We start from the raw sequence: 19,343 nt of genomic DNA on the forward strand, positions 1-19,343 counted from the left end.
AACCGCAGGGAAACCATCGGCAGGATTAATGCGGGAGATTTTTATAAGAAATTACTGGCTTAATGAAGTGGATAAAAAAGCTGTCAGTGTTTTATTGCATCTAAATTGTGTGGAAGTGGTGTTTAGCTGTCTCGCCTACTCCCCACATAATGGGTCGTGACAGTAGCTGTGAGGCTTATTTAACTTAACTGGTGAATAACTTGCATGGTGAAGCTATTCACAGAGTTGTTTTTATATGCACTAAACCAGAAAGGGGGGGGGGGGGGGTCTTTCTCCACTCATTATTATGCCATCTGAACAACAGCCAACTTTAAGAAAACTGACAATTAACAGTCTGTCTTGTTTTATATTGGAGTAGTTTTGTTGAGCAAATAAATGTTAAAATCGGTTATTTGGCATTTTAACATGAAAACATTGAGTCGACATAAAGATGCCTTTTTTAGAAATTGGATGCGAGTAAACACCTGCGTTTCCTCAATACTGAGTAATCCAATTTATTCTATTGTCATGCTCATAATGCAGAACCAATAAACGAAGCAGCAGTTCTCGCTGTTGTTATAGACGCTGGTGACATTTAACAAGCTGTATAATTCACCGCACAGGTGAAGCAATGAATGCACACTTTCTGTATTTTTAACAAGTATGAAAAAGACTTATTGGTCTTGGCAAAGAGAAAACTGAATATCATAATAGTGGAGAGGAGGCTTGGATGGTCCTGCAGCACCATCTTGTGTTTGTTTGCACTTTTGCATTAGATAGTGAAGAAAGGGTTGTCAAGCAGAATGCAGACATTTCCACACATGTTGCAAGTTTCTCAAATATCTCTTTAGTCAACGAACTAATAAAAGCACAAGAACACACTTTAAATTTTCATTTATTTCACACAGTATAGCATCACATTACATGAAATCAATCATCCACCACAGTTCTGATGTGCAACAATGAAGCGGCGACTTATTCTCGGGTGACTAATGAAACAACTTCTCGGGCCAGTTTCAAGGAGCACCAGAATTACCTGAATAACTTTGCTGAATAAAACCAGGGGCACCTTCAAAGCTAGAACTTAGTTTTACTCAGAAAAGTTAGCTAGATAATGTGGTAATCCTGGTTCCTGAGTCAAATTCCCGATCTTTAGGTGCAACCGGTTCGAGTTTTTACCTCTCAGTCCTGACAGAAGCAAACACAAACATACAGACATGAACAGTGCATTTCATTTTAATGGCGATTATAATAAAATTTGGTCTTTTTCTCCTACTTTAGCAGTTTGAGTTTCTTTGTTAATTCCATTTCCACTCTCCCCTTTTCAAAACAAGAAGCAATGTTTTGGTTGAGAACAATTCAACTGAAAAAACACACTGATGTATGCATGCTTGGAGTAATGATTTGCTCTTGTGACTCCCGCTCATCAGGACTAAACTAAATCAGGTTGCTACATGGGTTAATAATTTTTGGCGGGACTGTGACTGAGTGGAAAAGCATGCAAGCATGCTGCAACCAGTCTGACAATCCTAAACCGTGAGTCCACCTGTTCATCAACCTTCCACCTCATTCATACTTAACAAATTTAATTAATTTTTTTCTTAAATTGTGGCATAGTGTAACTGGCTCCTATTCATTCATGGTGGCAGTGCTTTTGCAATGTGTATGTCCAAATTTCCAGTAAACTCCTTTTTCTATTCATCATAAAGTCAATCAGAAGCTGTTCCTCAGTGGAGCACAAGCACAGAAGAGTTATTTTCACTGAATGACAGGAGTTTAATCATGCTAAACTGCTCTTAGCTAAAAGGACATATACGTTTTCTGTTAAGTTCCTTCACAATAACGCGCTTGGGATTTAATCAAAATCTTTCTCACACACACTCACACACACTCACTTTAACTGGACAACACAATCCCTTTTTAATCTGCTCACAAAACCTTATTTTCCCTTCACAAGTCAAACCAAAAGCAAGTTTTGGGCAGCATTCAGGTAAGGTGAGGTGAATGGTGGTGAGAGAAAAAGCTTGCACTACAGTCAAGCTTTATCTACATAAGGCCATCTCTGAACATGTCCATCGTCTTTTTCAGCACAGAAGTGGTCGGGGTGGGTTCATCACGAGACAGAAGCCTCCAAACTAACAGTTTGTCCATATGAAGAGGTTATAACAGAGGGTTTTATTCCCCCACATCACATTGTTCATACAGAGGAAACAGCAGCTAATTATCACAGCCTTTGACTGCTTTAAGAAATCCAAAGAAAGATCCTGAACCTTTTCCTGTTCAGGTGCAGTTTAGTCTCTCGGCTTCCTCAAAGCTAACACAGTGCTTTGCATTTACCTGATGCCTGAATTTCCCTTCAATCGTCCATCTTGGCCTGACCCCTCTGTGCTCCACTGCTGCTCCCACACTCTTGGCTTGAGGCATTTCTCAGTGCTTTAAGTGCTGGGAGCATGGGATAGTGACTGGTGCGCTGGTGAGCCCCAGTTTTGTAGTCTTTTCTCTACAGGCTCCCGAGACCTTCCTAATCTTTCCTTTCCTCTTCCTTCTTGTTGCATCTTTTTGTTTTTTAATTTTGCATCAGCATCTAGATGGTGTTGCGTGGTGTGCCATTGAGTGCAACAGCCTTGGAGCAGGGTGAGCCCATTGCCTGTGGACCAGCTGAACGCGGAGTGGAAACTCCCACCTCGAAGACTTCATGGATAGCCTTCCGGAAACAGTGGAAGTTGTAGTCTATTAGTCCTGTGAAAGCGAAAAACAAAAAACTATGTTATTAAACAACTGATCAGTCCAATGACTGTTTGCTCACTTCCAATGAAATGAACTGGCACTAATTTTTTTAAATGGTAGTTATATTTTGATGACGAGGGAGAGAATATTAACAAAAAAAATCCACACTCTCCACCACCATGGGCAAGACCAAAGACCTGTCAAAGGACATGACAAGCAAGAGCTGCAAGGCTGGATACAAGACCATCAGCACGAAGCTTTGTGAGAAAGTGACAGCTGTTGGTACAGTTTTTTGGAAATTGAATAAAATCTAAAATCACTATGAATCGCCCTCCGTCTGGAGTTCTATGCAGGATTGGGGTGAGGATCATGAGAAAGGGGGTGGATCAGCCCAAAACTACATGGGAGGAGCATGTTAATCATCTGAACAGAGTTGGGATCACCAAGAACACCATTGGTAACACAGTATGCTGTAATAGATTCAAATCGTGCAGGACCAAAAATGTCCCCCTGCTCAAGAAGGCACATGAACAGGCCCATCTGAAGTTTATCAGTTGACATCTAAATGTCTCAAAGAAGGCTTGGGAGAAAGTGTTGTGGTCAGATGACACCAAAATTTACCTTGGCATCAACTTGAACTGCAGTGTTCGGAAGAAGAGAAATGTTGAATATATCCAAAGAACACCATCCTCACAGTCAAGCTTGGAGGTGGAAGTATTACGCTTTTTCTGTTTAGGGTACAGGCCAACTTCTCCACACTGAGGGCCCAATGGACAGGGCAAGATATAATGTTAGACAGGAACCTCCTCTCAGCCAGAACACTGAAGACGGGTCGTGGATGGCTCTTCCAGCATGACATGACCCAAAACATTGTCAACAACGTAGTGGCTAAAGTCCATTAAAGTCATAAAGTAGCCGAGCCAGTCTCCAGACTACAATACTGTAGAGGGAGCTGAAGCTTAGAGTTGCCAAACTGGAGTCTTGCTTTGGGATTCAAACAGTAGCAGTAACAGTGCTTCTGAAAGTCTACAAATCTATAGAATTGCCATATGCTACTGCCAATTATAAAGATTACTCTGGAAGCAGCACGTTTTCAACGAGTTCTGTATTTACAGCTTTACAATTTGATATAGATCCTCTGCTAAGGGAACATTTTATATGTGGACTTGTTGAGTAAATGTTACACTAACTCAAAACTCACTGAAATGTGCATGCATTCCCTTTGGTGATGCAGAAAATGTAAAAGTGTTTTTATAATTTATACTGCTGTTGGGATTTTAACAATTCGCAGCAAAATTTTCTGGCACAACTTCACCTGCTTCCAAGGTGCATGGAGAGGATGAAAGAATTCACAAAGCAGGAACTCCAGCAACACTTGAGGGAAGATGAACAACTTTAATAATTGACCAACGCGTTTCGGCTTGTGGCCTTCATCAGGGTCATTAGGGATTTTAACAATTAGCACACAGAACAAACAAAAAGAACACGTATGCGATCGGTAAATTGAATTTAACTTTTATTCCCATGTGTCCTTTGTTAGGCTATGGGACAGTAACCTTTTAATGTTTAAATGTATGATGTTTAAAATTTCAGCGCTCTATTAATGCTCAGCATTAATCTCATCTCGTTTGCTGCAGTATTGCATTTTAATGTTAGATTTTTTTATGTTCCTTATAGATTCTTATCAGCATTTTAATATCATCTGATAATGTCTCTCATCAGAGTAGGTGACACTCACAGAACCTGAAGCACTCTGAGACAGGCAGAGAAAGCCCACAACCATAATGTGACATCCTGAGGTTTAGGCTTTGTCCAGCCAGCTGATGCAAAGAAAGCCCAGCTATGTTGAAGGTCCTTCATAGTACATCCCATAGCTTGTCTGAATACACAAACTGATCCAGGGCTAACATGCTATTAAATGATCAGGGTCTCAAATACAAATTACAAATTGATATCTTTTTCCTTTAGCACAACAGCTTTAGCTTAAAGTTTGTGATGGGACAAACTTTTAATTTCACTCAAGAAGTCATCGACTGTGTTGAATTCTCAAGGAGACACACAATTAAGTATCAAAATAAACCCACTCTCCTACACTCTCCATAATATGGGGGAACAAACTGCAGATGGGCTCAGACAATCACAAGCCACAAAGATATTCACCCAAACTGCCATCCAGTATGTTGCTATTTAAATTAATTGTAAGTGGTGGATCTCCTGTTTTTGGAGCTTGAAAGTCAATTACTGCTTCCTTTTATTACTCCCAACTTTGGCTATCTTTCTGTGTAATGTACTTCAGTGCATGATAACATCCAGGTTTACAAATTTCACTCCATCTGTACACATGCAGACACACACTAATACTGCACTGATAAACAAAGTGAAAGAAAACATGAAGACATTTGACACAAGCCAAAACCATTAACCAAATTAAGCCGAGTGAGCAGCAGAGGATCACAGGTCATCTGACAGCTTACCTTTGCGCTCAAAGCTCTCTTCTCGCAGGATGCAGACAAGGGCCAGGAACTTTGTGACCTCTTTCAGGTACAGCACAGTGGTGTTGTTGAGCTTGATGATGGCCATGGACTCCTTGTCATAGGCACTGCCGCTGCCATCCTCCTTCAGACTAGTGAAACACAACAAAACACTGTAACATTCAAAGAGGAAATGGGAAATAAACTGCAGCTTGTCTATGAGGTTATTAATTGTGCATAAATTAAGTCGTGCTTCAATGAAAGCACCCTCAGACAGCACGTGGGTGAACTCCGTCTCTTAAAGGCTTAAAAGATTTCAAAAGATTCAAGCAAATATGACGGTAGTTATTATTATGCAAATGAATACAGAAAGTTAATATAAAATTAACTTTGTAGACACCACTGACCAAAATTATGTTTATCAAATCATGGAGCACTCATTACTCAACTCTGACCTCTTTTGGTGCATCACTAAAGCACAAAACTCACCCATAGATGCAGGAGACATCGATAACCACATCAATCATATCACAGCACAGTTCATAGGACTGCATGTCCACAGGAGAGCTGTCTGTGGCGATGTAGATCTTACTGACCACGTCAAATAGAAAGGCCTTCTCTATCCCTGAATTCTGTCACCAACAAGAAGACAGACAGAAAAAAGAGGCAGTCAAAAGTGTAATATGGTAAAGAAACAGGAAGCTACTTCCTGTTACAATTAATGTCTGGTAGCAGATCCCTTACTGAGAGAATAAACTAAGTTACAGTTTGTTTGTTTTTTTACAAAGGCTGCAAAAAAACCCCAAAAAAACCAAACAAAACAAAAATCAGATTTTTGATTTGTGTATGATCAGGCTGTAAAATTCAAAAGTTTTTTTTAAATGGTCTAAAAGCCTGAAATAGCAAAATAATATAAAGCAAAGAAAATGAGCAGACTCTGAAATGTCATGAGAATAAATGGTTTTTTTTTTTAAAATAAAAAATTAATATATTTATGAGAACATTATGAATACAAAATGAATGGGAAATGAGCAAGTTGTGGCTTTTTTCGTCATTTTATCGTGTATTATAACATATATACACAATCAGATCTCACAGTAACTCAGGTATGAAGACAATGTGTCATAAGAGCAAGCTAAAGTCAATGCTTTATACTTAAAGCTTTACATGTGAAGACAACTGTCAACTCATAACACAACAAGCTTAAACTGATGCAGTCTAATACAACTGTAAAACAAATCCTGTATGTGTGTGTGTGTGTATATATATATATATATATATATATATATATATATATATATATATATATATATATATATATATATATATATATATATATATATATATATATTTTTTTTTTTTTTTTTTTTTTTTTTTTTTTTTTAAAAGGCAAAAAGTTATTAAAGCTGTTTTGAAGATGCTGCCAATTTAAATTTATAATAACTTTGGAGCATTTTGTTTGTTTTTGTTTACATGTTTTTCATATAAGTAAAGAGGCAAGTAACTGTTAGTTAGCCAAACCTCATCCAAAATAAACTAGGCAAACTAAATATGAACTTGTTTACTGAATGTACTGCCTTGATACAGTAAATCTTACCAAACCAGTTAGTACATTTAAGGAAGAAACGGCTGTTCTCCACTCAAAAGTCATACCCTGAGATAAAACAGTTAAAAGTTACAGAGCGACTACTACTACCAGTGTGGGACAAAGTAGCATTACAACTGAGGATCACAAACATCTTCAGAAAAGGCTGTAGGGACAGTGGAGGAACTGCCAACACTAATGTGGCTTCCGTGCTGGCAATGACTCACGCCATGAACGCTGTCACACATAAATCACTCCATCAGTGACAAAGTTGCAAGAGAATTCTTATGCATAAAGGATTGGTTTTTGTGTGCTTACAGAAATGAAGATATTTAGGAGGTTCTCCAAGGTGGGGAGCTGTGGGATGAGCTTCTGCACCACTTTGCTGAAGGCTTCAAAGATTGAGTGGTCATAAATACTCGTCAAGTAAAAGCTGAATGATGAAGAAAAAAAAAAGGAAGCATATAAGCTGTTACAAGTAGGAAACACTTCTCACTTCCTCAAAATGCATATGAAACCAGGTAAAAATACATAGAGTCACAAGATCACATGACAAACAGTTGCAGAATTGTAGAAAAGAGATGTGAATCAAAGCATTAAAGCCTGATTCAGACAAAAGCACAAGGATAAAAACTTAATGCTAACTTGGCAAAAAAATTCCGACAAATAAAAAAAAAAAAAACAGTCTTCATAAGGCTGCTGAAAACTAGGCACACATGACTTATAGACATTGGTTAGTGAGATGTATAAATAAAAAGTTTGTGTCTGAGAAAACAGTGGTGTGAGCCAAATGGAAGTGTCTGCATACACTTGGCAGGAGCTCAACTTCACAATGTATTACGGTGAAGAAAGCACCAGAGACAGAGATCCACTATATATCCAGGACCGCTCAGGCTGTCTAACCGGAATAAACAACAATCTCACTCCACATAAAACACCCCACAGTGTGCCAACACAGTCCTAAAAATCAACAGTAAAGCTGCTGCAGAGCTGCCCAGGCTTAACCCCGACAGACTGTTTAATGTGCTACACAACACATTTAGACTTCTTATACAGTGTGTCGGAGCAAAGGCTGCAATTAACATTAACTCATCTTATTAGAGCTGCAACATAAATTTCAGTATCTAGTAATTCTGGACTAGTTTAACTCTAGAAAATATCACAAAAATGAATCATGTGGTAGCCATTTGAAACAATGCATGTCTAAGACACTTTGGCCTTGACTTTACTTTTCAAATTAAGAAGTTGCGATACATTTTTATACTGTCTGACAAAATGTCTATTCACCTCCACAGATCTATGACCAAAGTAAACCCTTTCCTGACAAGTTTAGTCTTAAACACTACTTTCAAATCTTAATGAATACAACATATTGTTCACTTTGTAAATGATGATGATGATGAGAGATTAGATAGCCTTTATTTGTCAGTTGCAGTTGCCCAAAAAAAATACAGACAAGCAACATGGGAGAGTATTCCAGTGTGTACAGCTGATCTGGGACCGCTGCAATCTTCGATTGCGCCTCCAGCTGATCCGGTGTCCACATCGGATGGGAGGTAAGCATGGGAGGAGGAGTTGGATCCGGGGTAGGGAGGGTGATAGTGAGGGCGTATCAGTGTACGTGTTTCGTGTGTGTGCATGTGTGTATCCTGTGTTCAGCTAAGAGAAAGCGTCACCACGCCCAGTTAAGCGTCAGTCAACAGTTTCCAGTGGACCCAGGTGGCCTTGAAGGAGGGACAAAGAGTTCCGTCAACAATCCTGTTATCATGGGAAGAATTTGTTGTTCCAGTCAGCTTCAACTTTGGCAAGCCTTCAGCTGGCGCCAGGGGGGCCGCATGAGTGAAGATCGTGAATGTTTGGGTTTAGTGCGAACAACTGCATCCAACTTTTACAGTTGGTCTAATGTCCATCACTGGTCACCAGTTCTGTCCATTCCCGTTGTTCTTCTCCAAGATCTTATCCATATTGCGTTCAAAACACAGTCTGAGTACAGCCCTGCCAATCGTCTATCATATCGGCCAGCCTTATGGGATTTTGAACAGCTGTAGCTGCTTCTTGTTCTTCGATAAGCCAGGTCAAAGCCAGCTCCAATCAGCCAGAACTCTGTTATCATGGTTCCAAATTGGTAGATGTTGTTCATTGTCCTCCATCGAGAGTGTCGCTAGACACGACGCAACCGACCATCGAGTATCCGGCAGCAAACGTCTCCGCAGGACAATCGGGCTCTCCCAAGCCTAGCAGGGTGTCAATTCCATTACAGGACCAGTTGATCAAATCCATAATTCTTTAGGTTTTAGAGAACAAGACTGGGAAACTCTTTGAGGGTTAGAGTTAGACGAGACTAGACAAACACATATGATGGTCCCTATTAGAATCAAAAGCAGAAGTACTTAAAGTATCAAATGTCCATGTTTGTTTAGTTACTTTTACCTCCTCTTGTTTCAAAATGGTAGGATGAGTATAGCCAAAACAAGTAACTTGAGGCTTCAAAAGATGAATTTACTATGATGGTGAATTTTTGACACCAACCACACATCAAAACAAACCAAATAAAGAATTTTAAAAAACTGAAGCCATGACATCCATTGTGCGAAATGGCAAAGTATTAATAGCATTCTATGACAAAATTTAAGATCATTTCTTCAATCTAAAGACTACTAAATGAACATATTTAGTCCTCAGGCTATATAAAAGTTAAAACTTTTAGCATTTATATCAGAAAACAAACAAACCATGGTGTGCTATGTGCACACAAAGATGAACCAAACAGCAGATGTGTACTTTGGCTTTCTTTCTGCATCTCAAGTTTTTCTGCCCTTTGGAGCCTTAATCACAACAGCTCTGATAGCTGTGGCAGAGGCCACTCTTGCTTCATTAAGAGGTCAAAGAGGAATCTCACAGGAACACTAAAACTATGCAGACAATGTTGAAGACACAGACTACTGGATATATAATGACGGAAACAGAAGCTACTTTTAGGCCTTATTATTAGCAACAACACCAATTACCAAATGACATTAATAAAAACAACCATCCCAATGGCTTTTCTACTGCAATTATTGAAAAAGGGAAAAACAAACAAAAAGCCACTCTGATTGAAGCAAGAACACTTTACCAAAAAATCCAAAAACTATTTTATACCATACTCTTAAACCATTTTTATCAAATAGGATGAGTGGGGCCAAGTATAAAACGTTTGTGGAAGAGGTTAAAACATCTCTCAGTCTCATGTGTCATTACCAGTCAGTGAGGTTGTCTTTTTGTGTCTGCACTGACTTGTATTTACTCATGTCTGTTTACGACAACGTGATTACGGATGTTAAAACTGTCTTGAATAAAGCCAGTTTTGTTGAGAGACTATGCTTTGTCTGAGAGATTTGGAGTAAGCGATTAACTGCTGTACCAACTTATTAATGGCCATATAAGCTGTGGCTTGTTTTCTTGATTAGTTAAATCTGTTAACAGTAGAGTTATTGTATTGCATTATTGAGTGTGTGAAACTTTGTTTGCTGAAAATCAAATATAAAACAGGATGGATGTCTTCCCCCCCCTTATTCTGGCTTTTACAGATGATAAAAATAATCACAAGTTAATCGTACCTGAGATGCAGCTTCTCTAAACTGGCATCTACCAGATCATCATTGGCTCTCTGATGGATGTCTCTTTGGGTTTCGATCTTGTGATCGTCTGACAAGCCGTCAACTTTGTGGATAAACACCTCGAAGTTTATCTCTGGATTGACCCTGTAGGCCCGCGACACAGTGAGATGAAGCCTACTCAGAGCCTCCACATAATCATCCTATAACAAAGAAGATGACACAAAAACAGGCATGTTCACAAAGTGAATCTAAAACGAGATTTAATGCATAATCTGCTGTTCTGGACACAAAACCAGAAACAACATGTAGCATAGAATATTTAACAATTTTAATACTACCATGCTGCTTTATTCTTACAGAACACTACATCCATAATCTGCTCTTTTTTTAACCTTAAAAACTTTATGAGAAAAAATTTTAATGTAGTAAGAGTGTATATAATATCCAACAATGTCCTTCGAAAAAAAAGAAAAAAAAAAGAAAAAAGTTATCACAGTGACATAAACAGGAAAATCAAGATGTGCTTCTTCTTAAAGAAGTGAGAATGACAGTCTTGTGAGCTAAGCCCAACATAATTATTAGCTGTCACTTCAGATAACATGGAGGAGTACATTCTCATCAGTTTAAAGTGAGGTTTGAGGAAATGCACCTCTGCCTCGCCTCCCAAAACAGCAAAAGGAAAACAGCTCTCCTCTCATATCACTGTGTGACCAACTGCTGAAGCAAATTGAATCTGATGCACCTTGAGCACAAATAAAGCCATGCAATCAGATGAGCTGTGGTTTATATCGCAGCTGAGATTACTTCTTGAAAGCACTCAGAGTCATGTGGACAGCGCAGGCATAAAAGCCGTGGCATGTAATTGTCTTTTATTCAAGCCACTCTGGCTGTTCATCAGCCAGCTCATTCTTCAGTGCTGAAATGGGTGTATACTTGGATGCCTGTTTTCTTCTTCTGTACAGTTTCATCTTAATAAAAATGTAAGTGGTCGTGATTCTGAAAGCGGTCTGATTTTGCACTTCTACACTTTATCTTATCAAACAATTCTTCCTCTTTTTTTTTTCTCTTCACCTGAGCATCAATAACAAATATCAGAGCCCCGGTTCCTCTGAAGATCATCTCGTAGTCGAAGGTGGGGTCAAAGAAGTCGACCTGGCCGGGGAAGTCCCAGATCTGGAAGTTGACAAAAGAGCTACTGGAGATGTCATCCTTGTAGATCTTGTTGGTGCTCTCCAGAAACAAGGTCTCATTGGGAGACATTTTGTGAAATACCACCTGAAATGAAAATTGATGCCATGTTTCAGTTGAATAAATACAAACAGAGTCTAAAGTGAGGAACCGGATTTACGTTAATTAAATTTAGTGGGGAAAACTGGTATATGATGACACTCAGCAAACAGTGGGATTATGAGAAATTGCACTTTTGTAAGAGGGTCACTGAAACTTTAATATAGCAGTGACTACAAATCTGTGGTAATTCTGACACTAGCTGCTGGGAAAAAAAATGCATCTGTCTGTTCTCGTTACTTCATCTTTATTTATTGGAAATACTGGGGACAGAGGACACAGCGCTAATCATTGTAGTCACTAGACAAACATGCGCTTCTTCAAATTTTCAATACTGCAATCAATTCTTAACTGCCACTGACATAACAAGTATGTTTTTCTTAAATCAAGAGTGTTGGATATCAATTTAGTTTTATTACAATTCTTTATTTCTAAAGTCTAGTTTTTATTTTTATATTAAATAAATACTTCAATAAAAACTGGGGAGCTAGATCATTTGGAAGGGGCTCACATACGAGCTGGTACTCCTCCACACTGAAAGGAGGGACTTTGGTGATTTGAGAATCTGACTAAGATGCCTTGTTACTCCTAGACGAGTAATTTCAGGTATGTCCTACCAAAAGGAGACCCTGGGCAGATTCATGGAGATTTGATATGTTTAAACTGAGATGGTTGTCCTCACGGAAGAGTTTGAGGAGGTTTGCCATAAAGAGGGGGTCTAACAGATGTGTAAATAAAAAAATTTCAGTATAATAACCTTGTTAACTTTTGTTGCGGGTGTGAATTTAAACAGACTTGAAGTCATCCAGCAACGTTTTAAGTCCGATGACCGTACATTTGTATGTGTGAAGACACGTGTAAGGTTTTCTTCACTTGTGGTTTACAAATGGCTGTTCCATAATCCCATTATTAAAATATTGCAGTCATGTGAAAGATTATCACAATAGTGCTGTAATTTGCTTTATAGTGTTACTCTAGCACAAGGATATCATCCAGACATCACATGTAGAACAAGAGGGAAAAGGGCAAAACACTGCAGACTCAGATCCATTGCAACACGTCATTCTCGTCAGCATTTTTCAGCTTTTCACGCTGCGGAAAGTAAAGTGGCTGCTGTACATTGAACTGAAGTTAACAATTAATGAGAGGAAGGCTTAACAAATAGGGTAGAAAACGAAAACTCTGTATATTTTATTATTATTATTATTTTATTTTTTTACTATTTAATTTGTAAAAATGTGTACACACACACACACACACACACACACACACACACAGGAAAATATTTAGTATACACATCCAGAAATGCATACACTATTATATATTGTACATATATTTATTAGTTTCAGGTTGGCCATTCTTGTATTTTGCTCGTTTGTGTTGTTGTGTTTGCACATCTCTGTTGCTTGTGGGGCTCGCACACAAGAATTTCACTCGCATGTGCTGTGCCAGTGTGCCTGCACATGTGATGTGACAATAAAAAGTGATTTGATTTGATTTGATTTGATTTGAGATGTATTGGACGTGTGATGTGGTAGGAGTATTTGCTCCCCTGCTGGCATTTTAAATCAATGTGTCGTCCACTGAGGTCACCGGCCGATGAACCAGCAAAAATCCAAATCACATGATTCTCGGGCCCAGTTGGCAGCTTACATCGAAATGTTAATCTTCGACTTGAGGGTGTATGGATTATAGCAAACACAGTGCAAGTGCACATATATGCACTGGCACAGAAGTGTGCTTCGTCACAAGAAAGTTTCTCCATGCACTTTCTGTAGGTTAGGTTTGCAGCACGTCAAGCTATATGCAGTCTTTTCATACTTCCCCCTTGGATTTGAACATAAATAATAAAATATCATAGAAGGGTCAACTACGTCTAATCTATTATTAAACAACAGTGCAACAACAGTGAAAGTGGCAGGCCAAGAAACATATTCTGAGCAGCCTATAGATGAAATATGAAATAAAGACTAGAAAAAGGGAAAAAAAATAGAAAAAGTGGAACCAGCCTTGAGGGTTTGCTGCATGACAGGTGGTTGTGGTCATTTGATTATTTACAGTTACAATTCCATACTTTGGGGAATTAACAAAATTAACTGAGACTCAGTTTCTGGACTTTTTTAAAGAATCTTATCATTCCGCCTTATACTGTGCCTATTTTTAATTATGTTGTAGTTAACTGGATTACTAGTAATGAACTTTTTTTTAAATTATTATTCTTTACATATATTAACTTTTTTAAAAACTTTTTTTCCTGTTTTCTTTTAAGGAAACAGCAAGTCATCTGCCTCCGCCTGAGCCCATCCCTAGCACCAACCCACAATATCTACAAGTCCCTTTTCTGTTATCCACACTCCTGCTTTTCCTTCTCTCTCACTGCCTCCGAATGTGCCTTCCCCCTTTGCCAACAACTGCAAAGTTTCCACAGGCGTTGGTGGCTTGTTGCCTCTGCCATAACTTGTAATATCAACTTTTTTTGGCTCCAGGCTTACAGCAGTCACCAAAGCTGACAGAGGTTTTGCCTTCATATTAAATGTCATCTACACTCATACAGGGTTTTACTTTGTGGGGTGAGGGTGGCGTTTCCCTGCATTTAGCTAGCAAAAAGTCTGTGTTAATCATCATCCATAGATTTAAGTATCTTTGGCCATTTAAAAAATAAATAAATAAATAAATCAAAAATGCATTTCAAACTTAAGCAAATTAAGCATCACTTTTTAAAAACATTTTATAGACAGTCATTAATATGCTGTAATGGAAGGCCAAAACTGCTTATGAAATTAATAATTAGGAATTCAGGTGAAAACACAGGTGCCGCTGGTCATAGCAATCTCAGAGCAGCTACTGAGGTCATCTCCTAACAAGGAGCTGTGTCACTATACGGCGGGCTTAATTTCCTTGAGCATACTGGAGTTCTGGCTGTTCCTGATTTTTTGAGAGTGTGGGAGCGTCTGAATAGTCCATCATGCACAGGGGCAGTTACTGGAGGGGGGTAAGTAGCGGCCGAACAAATTTTTTATCCCTCTTTCTGAGATAAAATGGGTACGACTCAGGTAAAGAGGCCTTGCACGTGCTGCACTGATTTAAAAAGTGTTATGGCTTGCAGACCGAAAGGTGTGGTCGCTCTGATATCATGTGAAAGGCACACTCCAAATCTATACCGCACAGTTGGGTGGGACTGACATAGACTTTCTTTTCTGCTTTTTGTTTGCATGTCGGATAAGTTGTTAACCAAACAGTCACATGCTGCATGTACACACGCACCATTAAAGATGCACCGAGCGCCTCTGTTCAGCTGGTTAATAATTCACTCCTGCGGACACACCGGTGTTAGTTCACACAGATAACCAAGTGACCATTAGCTTTCTACAAATTTTCTTTATTATGACTATTATTGTTATTATTTCTTCAATTCTTACGTAGCTGAGCACGCCGTCAGCTGACTGATAACCGTCATCGCTCGCGACATGCTAACCCAACTCGGTAGCTATTTTGGCTAACGTCCCGTTTATACTCGCGTGAGGCTGAGGCAGGCGGCGCTCGCCTCGGAAGGCTAACAGTTTAACATCTCCGCCTACCTTCTGTATCGACGATTTGCCGCTTCTCCTCAGGCCCATAAGCAGGATCCTGGGTTTGCTGTCGGACGGTGCCGGGCTGTCCTCGATGTCGGCCTCCTCTTCACCATAACCGAAATCTTTGGGAAACGAGTCCGCAACCCCGTAGCTGTCAGACAGCTGTTCCACCTCGTACTGAATCGACATTTTGTCCTAAGCACGGTCGCTTCCCCCCTTATTCCCCCCGTTTACTTTGTCGGTTAGTTGTTTGTTTGTAGCGGGCCGTTGGTAGGCACCATGAAGTAACGTCACCCGATGGAGATAGTTTGTCAATAACGCCTGAGCCACTTGGAAACGCAGAGCGTGATCCCACACATTTCCTTAGGATTTCCTCTCGCCCTGAAAAAAAACCTCACCATTTAGTCCCGCCCTTTGATTCTGATTCGCTGCTTTGGTTACAATTCGACAGGTGATTGGCCGAGCAGCCTGCCACTTTAATGAGGTTCACCGCTGTCACCTGACTAGTACTCGGACTTGTTTTATGAACTGTCGCTCGAAAGAGGAGAAAATAAAACCTTTCATTTTTTTAAATGAGCTATTTTAAACCACCTAGAGTATTTTTTTTTTGTGGACTAAAATAATAGTCACAAATGATCTTGGGTTAAAAGGGAACATTTAATGAAGACGAACCAAACAGAGTGTGTTATAGTGTTATTCTGTGTTGTTACCAGCAGATGGAAGCAGGCGCCTACTACAGTGAAGCAAAGGCTTTCATGAGCCTTCTGAAATGTAGGAATTATTTCTTTCCGCAATTGCAGGACAGATTAAATAATCCATGTTGAGTAAATAAATCCATTGTTGTGTAAATTATATTGCCTATGCAATGCCGCATAGCATACGGCAACTACAATAACTCTTAAAAAGTGTACCTAGTGTATCTGTATAAAAACTGCCTGAGCTGGACACACCTAATTTTTTGATGGTTTATTATTGTTCCTAAACACAATGATATTATTTTGTTGTTGTTTTGTTTAGCAGTTTTGACGCATTATTTGCCCTCCAATCGCAGAATGGCCTAAGAGTGCAATTTTAAGTGCTTTGTAAAAGAGGGAAAACAACAGAAATGGAGATATGTAAGAATTTATCACTGGTTTCGTGACGAGGAACCTTTGCACGTTCTTACATTCCCGAGGAGCTCCTGAATGCAGCTTTGACTCTGCGGAGCAGTTGGTTGAGCGAAGAAGATAAACGAAAGTAAACTTTTACCGACCCGGCCGGCGGTGTACCTGATTCTCAAAGTTAGGTGCTCCCATTTTAAGCGGAACGCTAAATATAGGAGCTGTCTACACGAAAAAGGCAGTTTTCTAACCGACATTACTATGGCACATTATAAAGTAAGCGCGTGTGCTGTCATTGTATTCATTTTACTCTGCTGTTTTTAAGAACCCGCTTCATGTCCTGTGTTTCAAGCACAGCTAAGCTAATGTTAGCAGGGAGGGAGGCTCATCGGGAGGTCGCCATCGCACCTGTGACGGCTTGTATTTGGGCTTTCTCGGTGATGGGGGTCTGCAAATGTTTGTGGGTAAACAGAGTTTGGAGAACGTAAATAAACTAGCTACGGCTACAAATTATACTTTCTTTATTACACCTTTGAAGTCCAGGGCATTAAATACGAGGGAATTACAAATAGTGAGAACACTCTTAATCATATTGGCCCACTCTAATAGGCAAGACGTGACAGCTTAAAGGTACTTTATGATTAGCTGGTAATAAAATGTCTTATTTTTCTTCCTCCAGCAGGGTCCAGACCCCAAGAGGGAACAGTTTAGGAGATACTTGGAGAAAGCTGGTGTTGTTGACAGTCTAACTAGTGGTAAGGTGCATTTCTTTTCTGTTAAAGTCATTATACTAGCTTTGGGAGCTATTCGCAAAGTATTGCAGAGCATAACTGAAAGCTAGACCCTCTTCTGACAGTGCTGCAAATTATTATCTGACACCAAGTAGCCTTGAGGGGAAACGTCGAAAACCTTTTCACCAGTGTCAGGCTTTTTAGTAAACACATCTTAAGAACATGGATTGATAGCTAATGTAATGTTGATAGAGAATGTAAGATATCAAACATACATTTTTTGCAGGATTTTCCACCTATTAAGAATTTTTGACTTGTTTTTCACTGTAAGAAATGGTGCTGAACTTCTCAAATTCATTAGATTATAATTTGAGTTAACGTAAATGCACAGTACAAGGACTTTGCTTGAGTAAACAGTCCAAATTTGCCATTTAACTCACGAATTATGTTATCAGAGGTCAAGTAAACAGAACTAAGAGTCCATCCAAGTATTTACTGACAGTCAGTGATAAGTAGAAAGTTTAACTCTTTTCTCTCCCCTCCTGGTCTTCAGTTCTAGTGTCGCTATATGAACAACAAGAAAAGCCCAACAACGCTTTGGAGTATCCTTCTAATTGCACAAGCTGATTCTGAACATTATGAGCCTGCAACATTATGATCTGTGTGTTGAGGTGAACCTTCAGCTGATATTTTCCCTCCCAGCTACAAGTCTGAACAGAAATTACACTCGCTGTAGATTCTTTAACTGGCTCCTTCTACCAGATTTGTCAAGCAGCAACTCGGTGCTGTTGGGCAGACTTCAGAAGATGCTGAGGCTCTGCAGCAGGAGGTGATTAATCTCAGGCAAAAGTGTGCACGCTTGGCAGGGGAAAATAAAGAGCTTAAAGCAAAGGTAAGCCTCCAGTGGTTTGTAAAAAGAAGACTTTTTTTCTTCTTTTTTTTTTTTTTTTAAACCTCATTTAGATTTTAAGATTTTTGAAGCACAGTCATTATAATTAGACACAGAATGCAAAGAAGACATGGTGTCCTACAGCTGGCCAGAATAAATTAATGCCAAGATACCACAAGTTGAAATAAAAAGCAAAAAAATGTTGTGCAATGATTTCACAATACATCAGTACATAAGTTAATACAACACAAAAATAGATCTTTTAGTCTTCAATTATTCTAAAGTTCAGAGTACAAACTTTAACATGCACAAAAGTAGCGCGACATATCCAATATAACTTGAAATGAGACAAAGGGAGACAAAATGACCCCATGACCTTGGAGCAGTGTGTTCGATTGAAGCATTAACAAGTTTTAACCAGCGTTACAAATGTAAACGAGTGATACTTTCCTGAAAACATGCAGCTGATGCCTCCCAGTTTGTTGTTTGTTTTCAATATTTAACGTCATATTTGGGAAACTGTTTTGCTGGAAAAATTTGGATCATGCATAATTTTTCAATGTAATCTTTTCCATACATTCTTTCCGATACCAATCACATAATCTCCTGAAGTGCAATGAAAAGGAATTTGCTCAAAAACTCCTTGTGACTGTCTGGTAGTTTTGTTATGATGTAGTGTGTCCAGACTAGTAAGGACAAAAGAAGCAAACCTCAATCATGTACCACGTCCTACCTTTGTCGTGGTACAGCTCTATTCCGAGGCTTCTGGTATGAGTGTTGTATCGCTTCTCGTGGGTCAGTGTGTTGTCTGCCATGATGCTTTTTGATACCTGTCTGTAACAGTGTGTATTTATTTTTTTTATCTGACAGTCTGCATGGACACAAGGAGCTCCTGAAAGGCTTGTGAACTCGACTAATGTTGATGTTTGGGTTTTTTTTCTTCTGTCTCTCTAGCTCCAGCGTTATGAATCTGTACCTGAAGATGGAGGCACAGCTAACTAGACCCCAACCCAACAGCATTTTGTTTCTACGTTGCTATCACTTTAAAAATTGAAGGCGAGACAACACTTAGGTGAAAACTAAACATTTTTATGTTGCTGTTTTGTCTTTTTTATAAATCTCAGTTTCTACTTTACTACTTTTGATTTAACTTATTTTGTACATGAATGTATATAAGTGTTGTTTTTTTTTGGTTTATTTAGTCTTTAGTATAGCTTTATAGTAGAAACTGACTTTCAGCATGACGAGTGGGTTAGTAATAGACAGTAGTCATTAAGCTGTTTGTTTTACTTTCCTGTCTTGTTAAGAGGACACACACTGATCAATGTATGTGTGTTATTTACAAAAATCTGGTGTAGGTGCACAAAAATATATCACATCTAAAATAAAACATGGCCATGTAA

General features: G+C 39.1%; 2 protein-coding genes across 5 annotated transcripts; one reads left to right on the top strand and one right to left on the bottom strand.

Annotated features, from left to right (window-relative positions):
- Positions 1-858: 858 nt before the first annotated feature.
- rragca (Ras-related GTP binding Ca) lies at positions 859-15,647 on the bottom strand. The gene is made up of 7 exons (XM_082552104.1): positions 15,227-15,647; positions 11,433-11,636; positions 10,362-10,561; positions 7,081-7,195; positions 5,667-5,809; positions 5,181-5,329; positions 859-2,718 (listed from the first exon to the last, which is right to left on the bottom strand). The coding sequence occupies exons 1-7, from the start codon at positions 15,407-15,409 to the stop codon at positions 2,564-2,566; spliced, it is 1,149 nt and encodes a 382-aa protein (XP_082408230.1). The 5' UTR covers positions 15,410-15,647; the 3' UTR covers positions 859-2,563.
- On the top strand, positions 14,457-19,343 carry LOC309717490 (c-Myc-binding protein-like). 4 transcript variants are annotated; one of them, XM_082552108.1, is made up of 5 exons: positions 14,457-14,640; positions 17,003-17,075; positions 17,605-17,653; positions 17,814-17,943; positions 18,895-19,343. In XM_082552108.1, the coding sequence occupies exons 1-5, from the start codon at positions 14,614-14,616 to the stop codon at positions 18,940-18,942; spliced, it is 327 nt and encodes a 108-aa protein (XP_082408234.1). In that variant the 5' UTR covers positions 14,457-14,613; the 3' UTR covers positions 18,943-19,343. The 4 variants fall into 4 exon arrangements, with proteins under 4 accessions (XP_082408234.1, XP_082408233.1, XP_082408236.1 ...); XM_082552107.1 differs by having other exon boundaries at positions 14,459-14,640; positions 17,000-17,075; XM_082552110.1 differs by lacking the exon at positions 14,457-14,640 and adding an exon at positions 16,413-16,596.

Source organism: Aulonocara stuartgranti (assembly GCF_965226115.1).
Source record: "Aulonocara stuartgranti genome assembly, chromosome: 11".
NCBI classification, from domain to species: domain Eukaryota; kingdom Metazoa; phylum Chordata; class Actinopteri; order Cichliformes; family Cichlidae; genus Aulonocara; species Aulonocara stuartgranti.

What these genes read in the sequence shown, in the direction of transcription:
- LOC309717490 (XM_082552107.1), top strand. Translation starts at nt 14,614, where the DNA reads ATGCACAGGGGCAGTTACTGGAGGGGG. An exon ending in GGGGCAGTTACTGGAGGGGG is followed by an intron (nt 14,641 to 16,999) that starts GTAAGTAGCGGC and finishes TTCTTCCTCCAG; the next exon opens with CAGGGTCCAGACCCCAAGAG. An exon ending in TGTTGACAGTCTAACTAGTG is followed by an intron (nt 17,076 to 17,604) that starts GTAAGGTGCATT and finishes CCTGGTCTTCAG; the next exon opens with TTCTAGTGTCGCTATATGAA.
- rragca (XM_082552104.1), bottom strand. Translation starts at nt 15,409, where the DNA reads ATGTCGATTCAGTACGAGGTGGAACAGCTGTCTGACAGCTACGGGGTT. An exon ending in TATTTGTTATTGATGCTCAG is followed by an intron (nt 10,562 to 11,432) that starts GTGAAGAGAAAA and finishes TCTTTGTTATAG; the next exon opens with GATGATTATGTGGAGGCTCT. An exon ending in GATGTCTCCTGCATCTATGG is followed by an intron (nt 5,330 to 5,666) that starts GTGAGTTTTGTG and finishes GTGTTTCACTAG; the next exon opens with TCTGAAGGAGGATGGCAGCG.